The sequence below is a fragment of the Propithecus coquereli genome, unplaced genomic scaffold (genome assembly GCF_000956105.1).
Source record: "Propithecus coquereli isolate 6110/MARCELLA unplaced genomic scaffold, Pcoq_1.0 Scaffold210, whole genome shotgun sequence".
NCBI lineage: Eukaryota > Metazoa > Chordata > Mammalia > Primates > Indriidae > Propithecus > Propithecus coquereli.
In genome coordinates, this window is record NW_012146079.1 from 3898353 (window position 1) to 3916589 (window position 18237).

At 39.2% G+C, this 18237-nt stretch overlaps 1 protein-coding gene across 1 annotated transcript in view; it reads left to right on the forward strand.

Moving 5' to 3' along the window:
• Window positions 1-17152, forward strand: part of EFCAB2 (EF-hand calcium binding domain 2) — a 48206-nt gene extending 31054 nt beyond the window's left edge. The window contains exons 4-7 of the mRNA XM_012644338.1: window positions 10527-10606; window positions 11512-11554; window positions 11666-11732; window positions 17010-17152. Of these exons, the coding sequence (XP_012499792.1) occupies window positions 10527-10606; window positions 11512-11554; window positions 11666-11732; window positions 17010-17125 (306 nt within the window). The 3' untranslated portion in view covers window positions 17126-17152. The remainder of the gene's footprint in view (window positions 1-10526; window positions 10607-11511; window positions 11555-11665; window positions 11733-17009) is intronic.
• Window positions 17153-18237: the final 1085 nt, after the last annotated feature.

Here is an 18237-nt window from a genome sequence, read left to right on the forward strand (position 1 = left end):
CAAGCCCAGGTCTCTGATTACCTAATCTAGTCAACACTGGCCTGCAGAGGACACATCAAGCACTTAGCGATGCTAGTACCTTTCTTACCAGCACATGCCTGATGCTGTTCAAGTGCACTGTCCAAGTCCTCCCATGGAACATTATCCTCTGGTGGGTTTTCTGCCTCAAAGGAAATTCATTCCAGCCTGCCCACTTCTATCAGCTCAGCTTTTCTGCTTCACTTAGTGTTTGACATCACTTGTTCCAGGTCTCTAAGAGTCACCCTGGCAGTAGTTTGCCCTATCTCCTAGGGTCCTTGCCAGATTATTAGGTTTTGTGTCCCGAGAAAGTACCTGAAGTTGATGAATTTTTGCGTATCCAGTCTTGTATTCCAGCCCTCTTGGTCAAGCCCTCTCATCCAATCTCAGGGATACTGCCTCAGCTCCTCCGAGTCCATGCTAGCTAATTCCTTTTGCTATGTCGGTGTATAGTCTCTTTGCTCCCTTAATCTGGCCCAGCGCTTCCCCAGCCAGATTATTCTGGGATTTAACCCTCAGTTATTGGCTAGGAGAAACCCATGGGAAGTGTGGCCTTGGCTCAAACATGATGGCTGGGGACGTCATTCAATAACGTTTCCTGCCTTTGGAGATTTAAGAGGTGTACTGCCGTGGCTGCCACAGTTGTCATCTGAAAGAGCTGTAATGCGAACCAGGTGTTGAACGTCCAGTGGAATAGGACCAAAAAGTTGGCTGCTCTGTATCTTTTATTTCTAAGCTCACCATGGCCTGCTCCTAGCTTTCAGGATTAGATGAAAGCAGAAAACTACTTAGGAATGAAATGAAAGTCCTCATCTGATCTACGAAGTGGGGCGTGGAATATGAGCAAAAACTTCACCAGCGCATGGCAAAGAGAGCTCAATGATAGATAAGAACTGTGCCAGCTTGTCCTGGAAAGCTGTTCTTAGATAAAAAGATGATACCATGGCAGGGAGATCATGGTAATGATAATCTTTAACACGCTTGTCTCTTTGGTCAACCGATTTCAATATGGAACGGTCGACCTCTACATCTGGTGCATAGCTATCATTCTGGGATCTCTGTGATATTCCTGGGAATCACTGTTTTCCCTCTTCTGAGTTGGATTTCTTCATATCCCAAGTTTTCCTCTTTCTAGTTCCTCTAGCATTTTGGCACATTCATAGATAGCTTCTTGAAAAAGAGTGCCTTGGAGGCACTGAGATTTTGTATATTTGAAAGTGATTGTGCTAGTCTTTGCCTGGGAACAGAATTCTACGTTCAATGTAGTTTTCTACATTCAATGGGTTTGGATTTTTTAAAGGTCTTCATTAGAGTTTTAAAGGCATTCCTCCTTGGCTTCATGCTCCTGGTGATGCTACTGAAATAGTGCAAATCCATTCTGATTCCCAACCTTTTTTATGTAACCTTTAAAAAAAAATTTTTTTTTTCTTTTCTGGAAACCGACAGTCTTTTTTCTCCAGTGTTTGTAATTTCACAATGATTTGCCTTGGTGTGGATCCATATCTAATGTGTTAGGTATCTGGTGAGCCTTTTCAGACTTGGCAACTTACATCTTTTGATTCTAGGAAATTTTCTTGCAATTATTTTGTTGGTGATTTCTAACTACCTACACATTTTCTTTGTTCTCTCCTTTGGAACTCCTATTGTCATTTGTGTGTTTCCAGACTAGTCTCCTAATGTTCTTATTTTTTGCTGTTCTATTTTCCATCTCTATCTTTTTGTTCTCTCTGGTAGATTGCGTGAACTTTCTCTTCTAATGTTTTTATTGAGTTTCTCATTTCTGTTGTGTATTTAATGTCCAGTAGCTTGTTTTTGTTCTTTGAATGTTTCTTTCTAAATAGCATCCTGTTCTTGTTTCATATCTCTGAAGGTATTAGTGGTAGTTTATTTGCAGTTTTCTTTTCTTTGCATAATCTGTTTTCTCCAAGTTAATGTGAGTTCATTTGTTTTGGTCTTTCATTTTGTTAGTAGCTTTCCTTAAAATCTTGCCTGTCAGCTCATAACACACACACATGGAGCTTGTCAACTTTAAACTTCACTGTTGAATAAACCGGGAATCACCAGTATCAGAGTCTTTGAGATTTTCTCTTGTGCAGTCTGATTCCCCAGCATAGAGTCTTCATCTTCTGCCTGGGAGGCAAAAGCATCTAGCTGCTGGTTCACACAGCTGTTTCACGCTCTCCAGAGGGTAAATCTCTAGATTCCTGCTGGGATGGAAAGAGGCAGTCACCCAGTGGGGAAAACTGAGAGGGGATTTACAGCTTTACTTATCAAACATATTTTACCCTAGTGCTCCTAGTTTTAGTTCTTACTCCCTGACTCCCAGTTCCAGAAGTAATCGATGCTTTTTGAGGATTCTTTACTGACTGCTGTCTTGGGGTTCAGTTTTCTGGGTCTGCTAGATCATTGCCACTCATCCATCTGCTTCCCAGCTTCCAAAATTTTATTCCTATTGTATTCTTTCCTATTGTCCATGTCTATGAAGGTTTATGATTGTTTTAAAAAATATTTATTTGCTGCAATGAGGTTTGAGAGAGAGGGCAGAAGGGATGAATAAGTGGGGTAGTAAAACTACTCTGTATGATACTACAGTGATGGAAACGTGTCATTGTCCAAACCCATAGAATGTACAATACCAAGAGTGAGCCCTGATGTAAACTGTGGATTTTCAGTGGTAAAGATGTGTCAGTGTAGCTTCACTGATTTTAACAAATGTACCACTCTGGTGGGGGATGTTGGTAGTAGGGGAGGTGGTGGGGAGGGGCGGTGGGCACAATGGGGTGTATGGGAATTCTCTGTACTGTCCATTCAGTTTTGCTGTGACCCTAAAACTGCTCTAAAAACTAAAGTTTATTGATAAAAAAAGACTAATTGACTTGGCAAGATGTGCATAATTTTTTTTATTTTTAAGAGACAGGTTCTTTCTTGGTCACCCAGGCTGGAGTGCAGTGGTGCAATCATAGCTCACTGTAGCCTTGAACTCCTGGGCTCAAGTGATCCTCCTACCTCAGCCTCCTGAGTAGCTGGAACTCTAGGCATGTGCCACCAGGCCTGGCTAATTTTTTAACTTTTTTATTTTTTTATTTTTCAGAGACACGGGCCTTGCTGGTCTCAAACTCCTGGTCTCAAGTGGTCCTCCCACCTCACTGCTTCTTTGCTTAAACTAATCTCAACCCAGAATAAAGCTTTTTCTTCAATATTATTGCAACAGAATTTTAAACAATTGTTTTTGGTATGAATGGAGTTGAGGGGTACCTTAGTGGGATGATTGCTCCAATACCTGCTGACTCTTCAAATACAAGAGAACTCTACTGGGTGGGGAGCGGCACTCACATTTAGGCAGAGAGAAACCGAAGCTGAAGGGGGTAAAACAATTAGTGTAGGTGGAGCCCCTTGAGCACCAAGAGGATTAAAATGGGGAAATTAATAGCCTGACAGGCGCTGATTCAACCTTCCCCCCACCCTATCCCTTGGAATTGCAGAAACGCAGTTGGAATGGACTTTACCAATGACCTGTTTTAGCCACCTGTTGATTCTTGGAGTCTCTGATGGTCCAACCCAACCAAGAGATGATTCAATCTGTTTTTAGTACTTCCAGTAATAGGAATGGAATTTATAATCCAGAAGAATCATATATCCTATTTTGCACAGCAGCCTCTGGAAACGTTAGAGTAAATATTAATAATTTCTCTAAAGTAGGTGGCTTTAAAAATTTTTGTTTGTAAAGATAACATTTTTGTTAAATGCCAGTGAGTTTTTGTTATTCTATCCAAGGTAGAAAAATATTTTCTAAATTGTATTTATGTTTTGGTTTTGAAATGTGATTTATGTCAAAATTTGTACATATACTATTTAGAGCCTAACATGAAATATCTTGTGATTTTTATATGTTTTTACTATGAATAGTTAAAAAAAATTCATTGTGTATATCTTATTTGGTGACCTGGAACTAGTTGAAATGTAGATGCTTTATAAAGCATCTTAACTACTGATATTATCTTGTTTTTTGTGAAGCATGAAATAGTTCAGTTTATTGACTGATTGTTATGTCACTGGGGAGAAATGAATTTTCACTGTGTGTTTTATTGTGCCTATTCAGTGGGCTCAGCATTAAAATAAATAATGCTGTAATGAGAAAAGAGATGGCCTGGTGATTTCTCTATAGGAACGGAGTAAAGAACTCTAGGCTGTGATCTCATCAAAACACCTGACTGACTTTGACGACCTCAAAGAAGCACTTAACCTCCCTGGGCCTATATTTCCTCACATTCAAAGTAGATGAAGGAAATTGACTTATACCAAAGTAGAGTGAGAAGCAGTATTTGCTGCATGCTTTGAGACTTAGATAAATGTCGATATTTTTAAAAAATTCCAAAGTGTTTATGTATTTATTGAGACATCTCCGTTGGGGAAGAGGATGCAGAGAGACTGTGGAATGTCTGAGGCCTGTGGTAGCCTTGAGAATGTGGGGCCCCTTTGCGTGGCGGTGAAGGCAGTATATTTTCTTTAGGTGCCCTGCTCCGCCATAATTCTTTGCAGGAGGAGAAGCCAGGCGTAGCAGGGCCTTGGTCATCCAAGCGAACATCTGCTGGCATACTATTAAGATGAATTCACTGGAAACGGTACTTCTAGTGGGCTACACATGGGAGATCTTCCCACAAAGAGGTTTTATTCCCTTAACAATTCATAAATGCTGCCTAGGTTACTGTCAAGTTACTGCCTCCTTTTCAGCATGCTGGCCCTCTTCTTAGAAGAAACAAAGTAGACTTAATTTACTTTCCCTTATTCATATTTGCAGTAACAGGATATATTAGTTTTGTTTTTGCCTTTTGAAGAGGAGGAATGTGGAGTTTGGTGGCTGTCTGTTATTCCTCATCTTTTTTCGGTCCCAAGTGGCATTCTGGGAAACAGCAGCGGTGGAGGCATCGCTGCTTGTCCACATACTCTGTCCTGTAGACATGGGACAAGGCAACAAGGGGTGAGGGACAAGGTATTATATGTGCCTAGCAATTCAATACATTATCTTATTTAATTGCCACATTCCACATGGCATTTTCCGAGTAGGTGGCAGGGCCAAACTTCTGTATAAACAGTTAGGTCTATATGGTAGGTCCGTGAGGACAAGCCTGAAATTTCAGCCCCAGAGATTGATTTTTTAAGGAAGAAGAATCATTACATGTCATGCAACTGGAAGCGTGTACACTACTGGTAAAAACATCATCATCATCATAATAGGTTCTCATGGTTCACAAAGCTTGTACTGTCTTCACGTCACATCTCGTGTAACCTTCACAAACACCCTATAAGGTAGGTATTTGAAATGAGGATGCTGAAGCTAGAGGATGAATTTTTTTTTTAATTTTTAAAATTTTTTATAGAGGATAAATTTTAATAAGAATATTTTTAACTATCCATAGTCTAACATGGGGAATATATTGTGATATCTCTGTATGAGAAAGGCAACGTCTATTTCTTTAAAGACCCTAACCAATACAGAAAGAAGTCAAGTGGATTTTCCAGTATGACTTTGCTGTAAGTGAAGAAATGGCAGTGATGTCATAGTCTTTTCACACATATCTGATATAATTTAGGGAATCTTTCTTGAATTCATTTCATTATAAATTGGTTAATTGAGTTTTCTGGAGAAAGTATTTCTAGACTGCACAATTTTTTCTGTATCAACTCTGTGAAATACATTTCCAAATTTTGAATATCTGCTTTGCTAATCTCCAATTTATAGATGTAAGAACATCTGCTTGATGATAGTGAATCAGTAGTTGGATAAAAATATATCAAATCTAATGTTTGCTAGAGCTGCTACTTTAACAGTATATTACAACCAAGTGGCTTAAACAATAGAAATTTATTATCTCACATTTCTGAAGGCTGGAAGTTCAAGATCAAGATGCCAACAGGATTAGTTCCTTCTGAGGGCTGTGAGGGAAGGATCTATTCCAGGCCCTTCTCCTTGGCTTGTAGATGGCCATGTTCATGTTCAGCTGGCACTCTCCCTGTGTGCATGCCTGTGTCCGAATTTCCCCTTTTTATAAGGATGCTAGTCATGTGATTTAACCCTAATGACCTCATTTTAACTTGATTACCTCTGTAAATACCTGTCTCCAAATAAGGGCACATTCTGAAGTGCTACGGGTAGGACTTCAACATAGAAATGTTGGAGGGGGTCACAATTTAACCCATAAATGTGCTCTCTCTCTCTCTCTGTTTCTCTCTCTCTCTCTATACACACACATATAGAGAGAGTATGGTTTAATATTTGATATATTTTTATTAAATCCTAAAGGCATTTAAATTCATGGATTTAAATAATCATTAAGCCATCACTGCATAACATTTTTAGCGCTCTTATCTTTTCTTACAAAGTTACCTAGCTTGTCCTGCACCAGAAATAATAAAACCACCTCCTATCCTCTCCAGATTCCTAGAAGTGCTATTCTACCCTATTCTTCTTGTCTCTCTCTCTCTCTCTCTCTCTCTCTCTCCTTATAAAGAGACAGGATCTCATGCCATCACTCAGGCCAGAGTGCAACGGCCCAGTCATAGCTCACTGCAGCCTTGAACTCCTAGGCTCAAGCGATCCTCTCACCTCAGCCTCTAGAGTAGCTGGGACTGCAGGTACACACCACCATGCTTGGCTAATTTTTTTATTTTTTATAGAGACAGGATCTCTCGGCAAAGGATCTCTCTCTGCCCAGGCTAATCTCAAACTCCTGGCCTCGAGTGATCCTCCCGCCTCAGCCTCCCAAAGTGCTGGGATTACAGGCATGCACTACCACTCCTGGCTTTTACAACAGAGGATATACTATATTTTAAAACAGCGTTTAGGGCCAGTTTGGATTTGGTTGAGGGACCACACTTGGGGATCTAGAGGACCCCATGTGGCCTTGAGGCTGCAGACGACACCAAAAGCATAGGCAACAAAAGCAAAAATAAACAAGTGGGACTACATCAAACTAAAAAGTTTCTGCACAGCAGAAGAAACAATCAATAAAATGAAATGGCATCCTAAGAAATGGGAGAAAATATTTGCAAACCATACATTTCATAAGGGGTCAATATCCAAGAAGTATAAGGAACTCATACAATTCAATTGCACAACCAAAAACAGCCCAATTATAAAATGGACAAAGGACCTGACATTTTTCCAAAGAAGACACACTAATGGCCAACAGGTATAGGGAAATGTGCTCAAATCACGTATCATCAGGGAAATGCAAATCAAAACCACAGTGAGATATTACCTCATACCTATTAGGATGGCTTTTATCAAGATAGTCAAAAGATAACAAGTGGTGGTGACGATGCGGAGAAAAAGGAACCCTATGCACTGTTGGTGGGAATATAAATTGGTACAGCCATTATGGAAAATAGAGGTTCCTCAAAAAACTAAAAGTAGAATTACCATAAGATTCAGCAACACCACTTCTGGGTACATATCCCAAAGGAAACGAAATTAGAATCTCAAAGAGTTACCTGCACTGCCATGTTCACTGCAGCAGTATTCACAGTAGCCAAGATATGTAAACTACGTGTCATCGACAGATGAATGGATGAAGAAGATGTGGTATGTCTACACACACACACACACACACACACACACACACACACACGCACTCTAAGTGGAATATCATTCAGTCTTAAAAAAGAAGGAAATCCTGCCATTTGAGACATGTATGATCCTGGAGAACATTATGCTAAATGAAATAAGCCTGGCACAGAAAGACAAATACTGCATGATCTTTCTTTTAACTGGACTCTTAAAAAGTTGAACTCATAGAAACAGAGCAAAAGGATGGTTACCAGGGTCAGGTGTTGGGGGGAAATTGGGGGGTATTGGTCAAAGGGTACAAACTTTCAGTTATAAGAGGAATAATTCTGGAGACCTAATGTACACCACAGTAACTATAGTTAATATTATAATTTTTGTATAGTTGACATTTGCTAAGAGTAGATCTTAAGTGTTCTTACCACACATACAAAAAAGGTAACCAGTACAGTGATGGATATGTTAATTAGCTTGATTGTGGTAATCATTTCTCAATTTACATGTATAGCAAAACATCATGCAGTATACCTTACATATATACAATTATTATCCATCAATCATACCTCAGTAAAACTGGGGAAAAAAAATAGGGGAAACTGGGTGGGGAGGTGAACAGGGACACTGTTCTATCTTTGCAACTCTTCCGTGTATCTAGAACTATTCTAAAATAAAAAGGTATTTAAATATAAAAATACTTTTATAAGATAGTGTCTGGTACATATTAAACATCCCATGAATGCTATATTTAGAATTATATGTTATTTTTAATGCCATTGCTTATACATGTTTTTGTACAAATGAACACATTAGATATGGCCTCTAGAGGACAGTGTTGAGTCATAGAAAGATTTTTACAATTTCTACCCAAGTTGAAGATGGACTTAACCATTTTTCTTCTTACTTTTTAACCACAGCCCTCTGTTTATTCATCATCCCTCTTTTAAAAAATGCCAAAGAAAATTTATATCTCTTCTGTTATTTTGATTAGTTGGATATCTTGTTTTAACTTATTTTCGTATAGTTTTGGCTCCACAAAGATCTATTAGGGAAGAATGATCTGCAGTTTTCACCACAGTGTTCGCATCAATGAAGATTTGTGAGTTGTGAGGGGACCAGGGAAGCAATACGAGGCACATATTATGTGTCATTTGTGAGTTCTTACATGGTGGAGACAGAATTATAGAGCTGTCTATAACCATCTATAACTAGAGCAGTGTAGTTTTCCTTTGGAAGAACTAAAAGCGGTTTTAGATTGATGAGGATGCTTGTAAGATAAGGAGGGGTTTTGACCTTTTAAAGGTTGAGACCATCTGCTCGACGGTGGTTTGCCGGGGGTGGAGGAAGGGGAAGCAAGCATTGTTCATGCTTCCGGAGCAAATTTCTGCAGTAATCAGAATAGCAACTCAAGATTTTAATGTTAAAATTATCACTCCATAGGTAATCTCGTGAGATTGACATTTGATTTGTAAGAGGCTGCCGGGGTCGGGAGCCGCAGAGTGCTACTCAAGTGCATCAGAGCCGTATGAATGTTAATTTGCAAAACGCTCACCTTGGACCTAGGGGCAGCTGAAGACAATTGTTCATGCTTTGGTGGACTCAGAAATTCTGGAACACATCATTCTGTCATTAAATGGATTAAATTTTCTCTGCTGATAGTGTAGTCTGAGGGCTCCACTCACACTAGTTGTGAATTTAGTATAAACGTTAAAAAATAGTTGTCATTTGGATGACAGTGTGCTCCACTTAGCAGCATCCTATAGATTTCTTATGTTTTTGCTCAAAGAATGAATCTGTTAAAAGCTCATCCATTGAATTGGGATCTATGAGTCTTTTAATAGGATTTTCGAAAGGGGGTGGAAAATTTATAGCTCCTTATAAATAGCCTGACTTAAAAGTTAAGGTCCATGGTGTTTTGTTCAGCTTTTCCATCAAAGTTAAACCCACGGGCAGGGATCTGTTTCATTCTCTTCTAGTAGTGCCGAGCGCCAAACATGCTCTTTCTCAGCTACAGTGCTCTCTTAATTTAGTGCTGGTAAACAAAGTTCCATTTACCATGTAGGTATTTAATAACTATTATGATTTGAGATAAGTTTGGTCCTTAAGATGGTGATTGGTCCCCTAACCAGGTCCCTAATTCAGTGTTCCTCATCTCAGGGACAGGCATCACCTTATCCCAGTGGTGCAAGTTAGAGTCCCAGGTGTCATCTTTGACACCACTCTTTTCCTCATCCTTACCCATAATGGATGCAGCACCACGTACTATCGATTTTACTTCTTAAATATTTCTTCAAACCATCCACTCTCTCTTCATGGCAATCCAAGCCCTCCTCATATCTGCTTAGAATGCTGAAGAAGCTGCCTCACCCTCAACCATTGTGATCTTTCAAAGCACACATCTATGAGAACTTCAGTGACTCCCCATTGTTCTTAAGATAACAATCAAAGTCACTTTCATGGGAGATAAGGCCATGCAAGGTGGTCCCTGCCTCTCTCTCCAGCCTCATCTTGAAACGTTCTCCTTGCTCCCTGTGCTCCAGCCTCGGAGCCTCCTGTGTGTCACCGCGAGTCTCAGTGCCCGTAATTTCTTCTATGTGAGAGTCTCCCCTGCTGTCTTTGTCGCATTACCTTTTGCTCATCCTTTGTAAACCAGCTTGAGTATGACTTCCTCATGAATGACTTCCCTGATCTCCTGGTCTAAACTGTTTCCTTTCTTATGTCTTCTATAGACTCTTGCTCCTTCACTTAATTGTGCTTACATAAATTTATAGTCTGTCTGCTTTGTTGTTTCTTGATTAATATGTGCCTCCCCTACCAGAACATAAGCTCTGCGAGCAGGGATCATGCCCGAGTGCGCTCACCAGCAAATCCCTAGCACTTGGCACAGTGCTTGGAAAAAGTAGTTGCATTTGTTGAATGAATAAATGGCTATCTATTGAATGTTTAGGTGGAGGATGAAGAACCCACTGGATACATTCGATTCGAAAAATTTCTTCCAGTGATGACTGAAATACTACTAGAAAGGAGGTAAATAAGTAAATGCATTTTTTTTTTTTTTTTGAGACAAGAGTCTTGCTCCGTCTCCCAGGCTACAGTGCCATGGCGTCAGCCTAGCTCGCAGCAACCTCAAACTCCTGGGCTCAAAGGAACCTCCTGCCTCACCCTCCCTAGTAGCTGGGACTACAGGTGCACGCCACCACGCCTGGCTAATATTTTCTATTTTTAGTAGAGACAGGGTCTCGCTCTTGCTAAGGCTGATCTCGAACTCCTGAGCTCAAGCGATTCTCCTGCCTTGGCCTCCCAGAATGCTAGGATTACAGGCGTGAGCCACCTCGCCCAGCCAGTAAATGCAATTGTTAAGACAAAGTAATGATCAGAATTACATTAATTTCAAAACACTTGGCTTTTTCACTTTGTGTATTATATTTAACCAATAAATCTTAGGATAGCTTCCTTCTAACCTTTCAGTATACTTCTGAACTGCCAGTGGTATGTGCTTAGAAATATCAACCACACTATTATTAATCCAAGCAAAGCATGATTAAAGGGCAGATAAGCTACAAATATCATAAATCATTCTTATTATCTTCTGTTTTGAATTATCAATGATAAATAAGACTCTTAATTATTTTTCTAGCAAAAGTATAGCCTTAGCTTACCCATAGTTGGTTTATTGTAGAGGTTTTGTGACCAGATAAATTGATTTCCAAAAAGCTTGTAGACAGCATCAAACATGTCAGTGATTTTGCACTATGTCCTGTAGGGGTGTGATACTTTCAACTTTCATGTCTAGAAATCCAAAAAGATTTCAGTGAGGGAAGTATTATCACCCCAGTATGTTAGCAGCTTTTATTTAGTTTTAGGTGGTCATTTATTATGTAAAGAATGAGGTAAATACTATGGCATTTACTCATTTTATTGCATGATCGTAGATACAGACCAGTTCCAGAAGATGTCCTCCTTCATGCTTTTGAAGTACGTAAGCTCCAGATTATGTATATATATATATATTTATATGAAAAACTCATCATGTAAAACTTATTCACCAAACAAAAAATATAGTATCTATCCTTTCTTTCCCCTTAGGTTTTAGATTCAGCTAAACGTGGGTTTCTTACTAAGGAAGAACTGATCAAGTATATGACTGAAGAAGGTAAGAGTGATTTATAATGTAACAGTGATTTACATAAAGGAATTAATGATTTTTAATAGTTATGCAAAAGTTATAGAGGATACTTTAAAATCAGTCATTCTGGTTCAAAAGAGTTATTTACTCTTCCTATTCTTTTTTTGTTTCAGTCACTCAGGTGGATGAAACTCTTCCTATTATTTTGGTTTTGGGATGGTTTCTGTTTTGTGGGGGTTGAGAAGACAAAGGGTAAAGTAAGGGGAGAGGGATTGTTGCCTCATAGCTTTTGCCAAGTGTAACGATGGCTTCTGTAAATTGCAGTCATTCCATTCAGGGTGTCTCCAGATAAAAGGTGCGCAACCCGGAAAACATGAACTATCAATCGCCATAAATTAATTCCTATTACTAGATTGAACATTTCAATTGGAGTACATAAAAATTCCTTTTTTAAAAAAATTTCTTTTTGAAGAGTTTTTCAGTTGGTGAAGTTACAGATAAAACAGCCTCAACTGAATATGAAGTCACACACAAAAATTTTTATATTAATGCAACCATATATTTGCTGTGAACATGGAACATACACACACATAATACCTGCACACTTATATTTCCTTTAGGAATTCTCTCGGCTTAGGCCAATGTGTAAATTTGTTTTCCCTGAGGGTCAACAGCCTGGCGGGCAGTCTCTTGAAACCATCCTCATACTGGTCACTGCTCCTCCTCCCATACAACGTTAGAATTGTCTCCTTTGTTCAGTTCACTGGTTTACAAATTAAGTCCTGAATGATTCAGAGTCACTGAACACTTGAGACAGAATCTAAGAGCCAGTAGTTTGGAGTAGGGATGACTAAGACTGCATCTACATGCATAACTGGTTTGACCATTTTTACTTGATCCACCATTAGATGGGAATACAGGTAGTGAGAGTAAGAATGACAATCAGAGCTGCCTCCCAAGAACTCTTATGCCATTGTTAAAACTGTCTTAGGGATTAATTTTGATGGGACTGTTATGACTTTGAAAGCATCAGCCTCTTAATCCTAAGGATTAGTTTAACTTTAAAGGAAGTAAATCCTAGGTTATATTAGGCAACATGAATTTTGTCAAAATGGCCAAAGCAGTTCAATTTCATTAATATTGTGTACTTACTGTATGTTTAGCATTTAGTAAGTATAGTAAGGTATAATGATACTGAAATTTGCTTCTCCCGCAAGGATGTTACAATCTTAATGGGGAAATAAAACTTACTTATAAAATAATTCACAGTAGAAGACAATAGAAAAATAAATATCAGAAGATCAATGCAGTCTAGACCATCCTGGAAAGCTTGGTCTGGAAAGACTTAAAGAGAAAATAGGGTTCTTAACATGGTGGAATTTATATGGTGAGTTGTTTAGGGCAGGGGTAAAATCTAATGCATTATAATACCCTCACACAGAGTAGATCTCAATAAATGTTTGTTGAATTAAGTAATGAATGAGTAGACAAAGGAAGACCAGGTGAAGGTGCTGCTGAAAGGGAGGCATTATAGATGGGAAAACAGTATGAACAAACACTGGAAGGTAGGAATGAGCCTGGTATTTCAGAAGCCCGTGAGAAGACAGGCCCAGCTCACCCAGAGGTAATGCCGGCAAACGGTAGGAAATTAATTTAGATAGATTTACTGGGACTAAATTGTGGAAGCCTGGGCTCAGGACTTTGGAATTCATCTTGTGGGCAATGGACAAGTATTGTAGGATTTTGAGCAGATGAGTCACAAGGTGCAAGAGTGAGTGTGGGAAGGCTGTTCTGGTGCTGGTAGGTTTGTTAGATGAGGGAGAAAGAGGTTAGACAAGGGAGACCTGTTAGGAGGCTATTTCAGCATTTTGAAGGTATGCTAATAAGGACAATGGCAATGGAAAGAAAGGACTGATACAGAGGGACTGTCTACATCAGGATCCATGGGTCATCATGGGTAACAAAGTGCTAGGGACAAAGATGGGAGCTGAGTGAAAAGTAACAACAAGGCTTTGACTTGGATGACCGGTGTTATGGTAATGCTACTGACAAAAATAGGGAAATCAGGAAGAGATTGCAATATATACAGAGACGATACAGTCGTGTGGTTGCTTGGAGGTGCTGTGTGATAATTTCCGAAAAGGTATATTTGCAGAGTTAATAGTATTAATACTTAAAGATCAACTATTGGGTATCTCAGTGGACTAAGCATAGAACAATTATTTTCAGACAAGAATATAGATGGTTACAATCATTCAATAAATATGACTAAGTATCTTCCATATTGTATGAACTGATATGTTTGATAGTGATATATAAGATGTAAAGTTCTATAGAATTATTTAATATAACAGACCCATCAGGTAAGTGTAATTGGAGTTGACTAGTCTAGTTAAATAGTCTGGTAAGAATTGGTGCTTTGAGATTCTCAGAATTCCACAAAATGTTTTTGAATATATCTATGCTTTATAACAATATGGATTAAAGTTACTTGCACAGTCTTTTCATGGTATCCACAGAGCATCAGACACATTAATCAGTTTGAGAATATGCATTCTAAATGCCCAGATGTCATATGATAAACATAAATCATACTGAGCCAAGTTCCTACAAGATGGAAGTCCACATGTGTCCAGGAATGTGTATTGCATCAGATAGTATTTAGCAGCAGAGACAATCTCAATATTTATCTATTTATTTATTTAGACAGAATCTTACTCTGTTGTTGAGGCTAGAGTACCGTGACATCAGCCTAGCCAACAGCAACCTCAAACTTCTGGGCTCAAGCGATCCTCCTGCCTCAGCCTCCCAAGTAGCTAGGCCTACAGATGCAGTCCACCATGCCTGGCTGATTTTTTCTTTTTTTCTATCTGGCTAATTTTTTCTATTTTTAGTAGAGATGGGGTCTTGCTCTTGCTCACACTGGTCATAAACTCCTGAGCTCAAGCAATCCTCCCTCATTGGCCTCCCAGAGTGCTAGGATTACAGGCATGAGCCACCATGCCCGACCCTCAAAATTTTTTTTAAAACAAACATTTACATGTTGCTACTTATGTGCCAGGTATTGTTCTAAGTACTATTCAAATAATAACACATTTGATCATCCTAACAACTCTATGCGATGGCTAGTATTATTATCATCTTCTTTTTATAGACAGGTAAACTGAGGCATAGAGTGGTTAAGTGAGTTGCTCAAGATCTTAAAGCTATTTAATAGTAAGAGACAGTCAGCACTGAACCCAAGCGGACTGGCTTCCAAACTCATGCTTTTAACCATTAAGCTATTTTCCTCCCATCCTTAATCAAATACCACTTATTTCTTTCCTTGCCCAAGGAAGCAGTGCAATCATATTTTACTATGAGCAAGGTCTTGTGCAGTGGGGTATGCGCCATGAGCTGAACTGCTGGCTTTCAGAGCCCAGTTCCACCACTCACTCGTTGGGGTGGGCTGCCTTGTTTCTTTGTGTGCTGGTGTCCTCAGTATAGATGGGAATAAGAGCAGTTCTTGCCTCTCATTAGGTGGTTGGGAGATTAATTTAGTTAATATATGTGAGGCATTTAGGCCAGTGCCTGGCACACAGTAATGCTCAATGAATGTTTGCTATTAGTATTCTTTAAGGATTTACACAGAAGCTCATTTGGCAGTAGATTTAGTATTTAACAATCAGGTGTAAGAGAGATTCAGAATTTGTCTTTTTAGCATTTTAGGCATTCTTTGTTTTCTTTCGTTGTAAGCATGATTGCAAAAGAACTCTGCACATTCCCTTGTTTGATAGCACTACCTTCAGTGTCATCAAAATCACTATTTGAATCATTTCCATATTAGTAACTGAATTCTAATTTAGAAAGCATTGTTTGTAGTGGCAGGTGATTTAAGGTAAGTAGGCCTCAGGCCTTGGTAACTCACCTATTGAACAAGACTCTTTAGGGATAAGATGATGATTTGGCTGTTTCTCTATTTTTGTTTAATGTAGGGACAAAGTTCTAACCTAAATGATCTACAGCCTTTCCAACATTCTTCTTGAGTTTGCTTCTCACCTTAGTGAAACCAGTTCCAAGATGGCTCTCAGCTGTTATCTGAATCCAACTAAAGCCCACAGATTTTCTATCCAACTTTTGGTTTCATTGGACACCAACACTAAGCCAAACTGTAGCAAGTTTGGAGTTTTGAAACAGTTGATGAGTGGTATCTCTCACTGCGTTCAGCTGGCATCACTAGGTTGGCCAGACCCGGCTAAGAAATATCCAGAGATGTTGGCTGGGCGCAGTGGCTCACGCCTATAATCCTAGCACTCTGGGAGGCCGAGGAGGGAGGATTGCTTGAGCTCAGGAGTTCGAGACCAGCCTGAACAAGAGTGAGACCCCATCTCTACTAAAAATAGAAAAATTAGCTGGGCGTCGTGGCTAATTGTAGTCCCAGCTACTCAGGAGGCTGAGGCAGGAGGATCGCTTGAGCCCAGGAGTTTGAGGTTGCTGTGAGCTAGGCTGGTGCCACGGCACTCTAGCCTGGGCAACAGAGTGAGACTCTGTCTCAAAAACATAAAAAAACATAAAAAAAATACCCAGAAATATAATCGTTACAGTTTCGAGTCTCTGTTATCTGCTCTTCAGCAATTTCGTATAGCAGCAACCATTTCATCGTCTCGTCAAGCTCTTACTAAACATAAGGATTAGATTGCCTATAAAACTGAGGCTTCAGGTTAATCCTTTGATAATTTCAATAGTTTTAATTTTAAATAAATAAACAACTTTGTTCATGATGTGTTTATGTACTCCTGCTGTTTTGGCCCAAATGATGGATTCTATTAATGTAAGTTGCTCGATCTATGATATCTGCAGGGTAAAATAAGTCCAAAATCTGCCAGGGTGTACAACAGAATGTTCTTTAAAAATTTTTTTAATTTTTTTTTATTATGGGTACATAGTAGTTATATATATTTATAGGGTGCATGAGATGTTTTGATACAGGCATACAATGTGAATTAATCAAATCAGGGTAATTGGGGTATCCATCACCTCAGGTGTTTATCATTTCTTTGTGTTAGGAACATTCCAATTTTACTCTTTTCGTTATTTTAAACCATAACTTATTGCTGACTGTAGCCACTTTGTTGTGCTATTAACAGCATGCTTTTTGAATGTCTAGACTATCATGATATGATGGCTGTACAGCTCCGGGGAGGGTAACTTAGGGACACAGTGGGGGCCTGTGTGGCTCCGTGGCCATTAAGCTGGCTAGTGGAAAGAGAAAGAAAAAAGAGTCAGATGATTGTAAGTGATGATTTTCCCTTCTTGTCCCTCCAGGTGAGCCTTTTTCTCAAGAGGAAATGGAAGAAATGTTATCTGCTGCAATTGATCCAGACTCGAATTCGATTCATTACCGGGACTACATAACAATGATGGTGATAGATGAACATTAAGTGTTGTAATTTCTAATTGGAAGGATAATTTAAAACATTGCTTGTCCTCACCACCACTGTGCATATGGATACATCTGCGCCTGAGCTACCAAAGGACTTCCGTTCTTTATCGACTCTGTGCATAACGCCTCCTCAGAGCCCTTTAAAAAAAAAAAGAAAAAAAAATTGCTTGTCCTTTCTAATCTCACATTTTATCTTGCAGTTTCTATATCTGATATTTAATACCTTGTGATATAACTATTTCAAGATATTTTGTTTTTTAAAGATGATCATAACAATTTAAAACATAAAATTTTAGTATGTCTAGACTTATGGAATGACAGATTTGACAAATTGCTATTTCTTTAAAAACCATTTTAACATGAAAATGGATTGTTATTTATTTTCTACAGTAAAACTCTTGTTACCTTCAAATTGATTAAACTGACAAAATGAAGAATGACTGTAATGACCCAAGGTTTGGCATGTAAAGGTCTGGAGGGAGGCAGAATGACCACAAATTGAAAATGAGTAGCGATATGACAAGGGCTTCTTTTTAAAACAACAACAAACTCTTCAGCAATTTGAATGTGGAAGGAGAGTTATTGAAATGCCTATTAATAATTGATTCCTTAAGAGCCAATTACAAATCTCATTTGAGATTATAATAACTGGGTGTGAAAATTTTCATTTGCTGATCCGGCTGGTCCATGTCACCATTTATGCAATAGCTAAAGGAGTTGAGGTAATTGAATCTAGAGAAAAGAAGACTGAATGGAAATTGATGTGCGCAGTAGTGGCAACTCTCTCCTGGTCTTTAGAAGTCTCATCTATTCAGAATGTCTGTCCTTACTAAGAATATTGAGGAATTTTACGGTGTACAGGAGGTACAGCTGTTGAGAGAACAGAAGAAATTTATCTGTGCACAAGAGAGTTGGACACATGCATCTGGGGTCAGGGGAGGGTCAGGGCTGAAGACAGGAGCCTGGGAGCCACCGGTGTAGGGACGACACTTGGAGGCATGAGCCTGGTGAGACTGCCAGGGCGCGGGGAGAGCAGATGGAGAAGAGAGGAGCCCTGGTGCCCCGTCCTGCAGAGGGCGGGGAGAAGGGAAGGACCCCATGAGGGAGCCC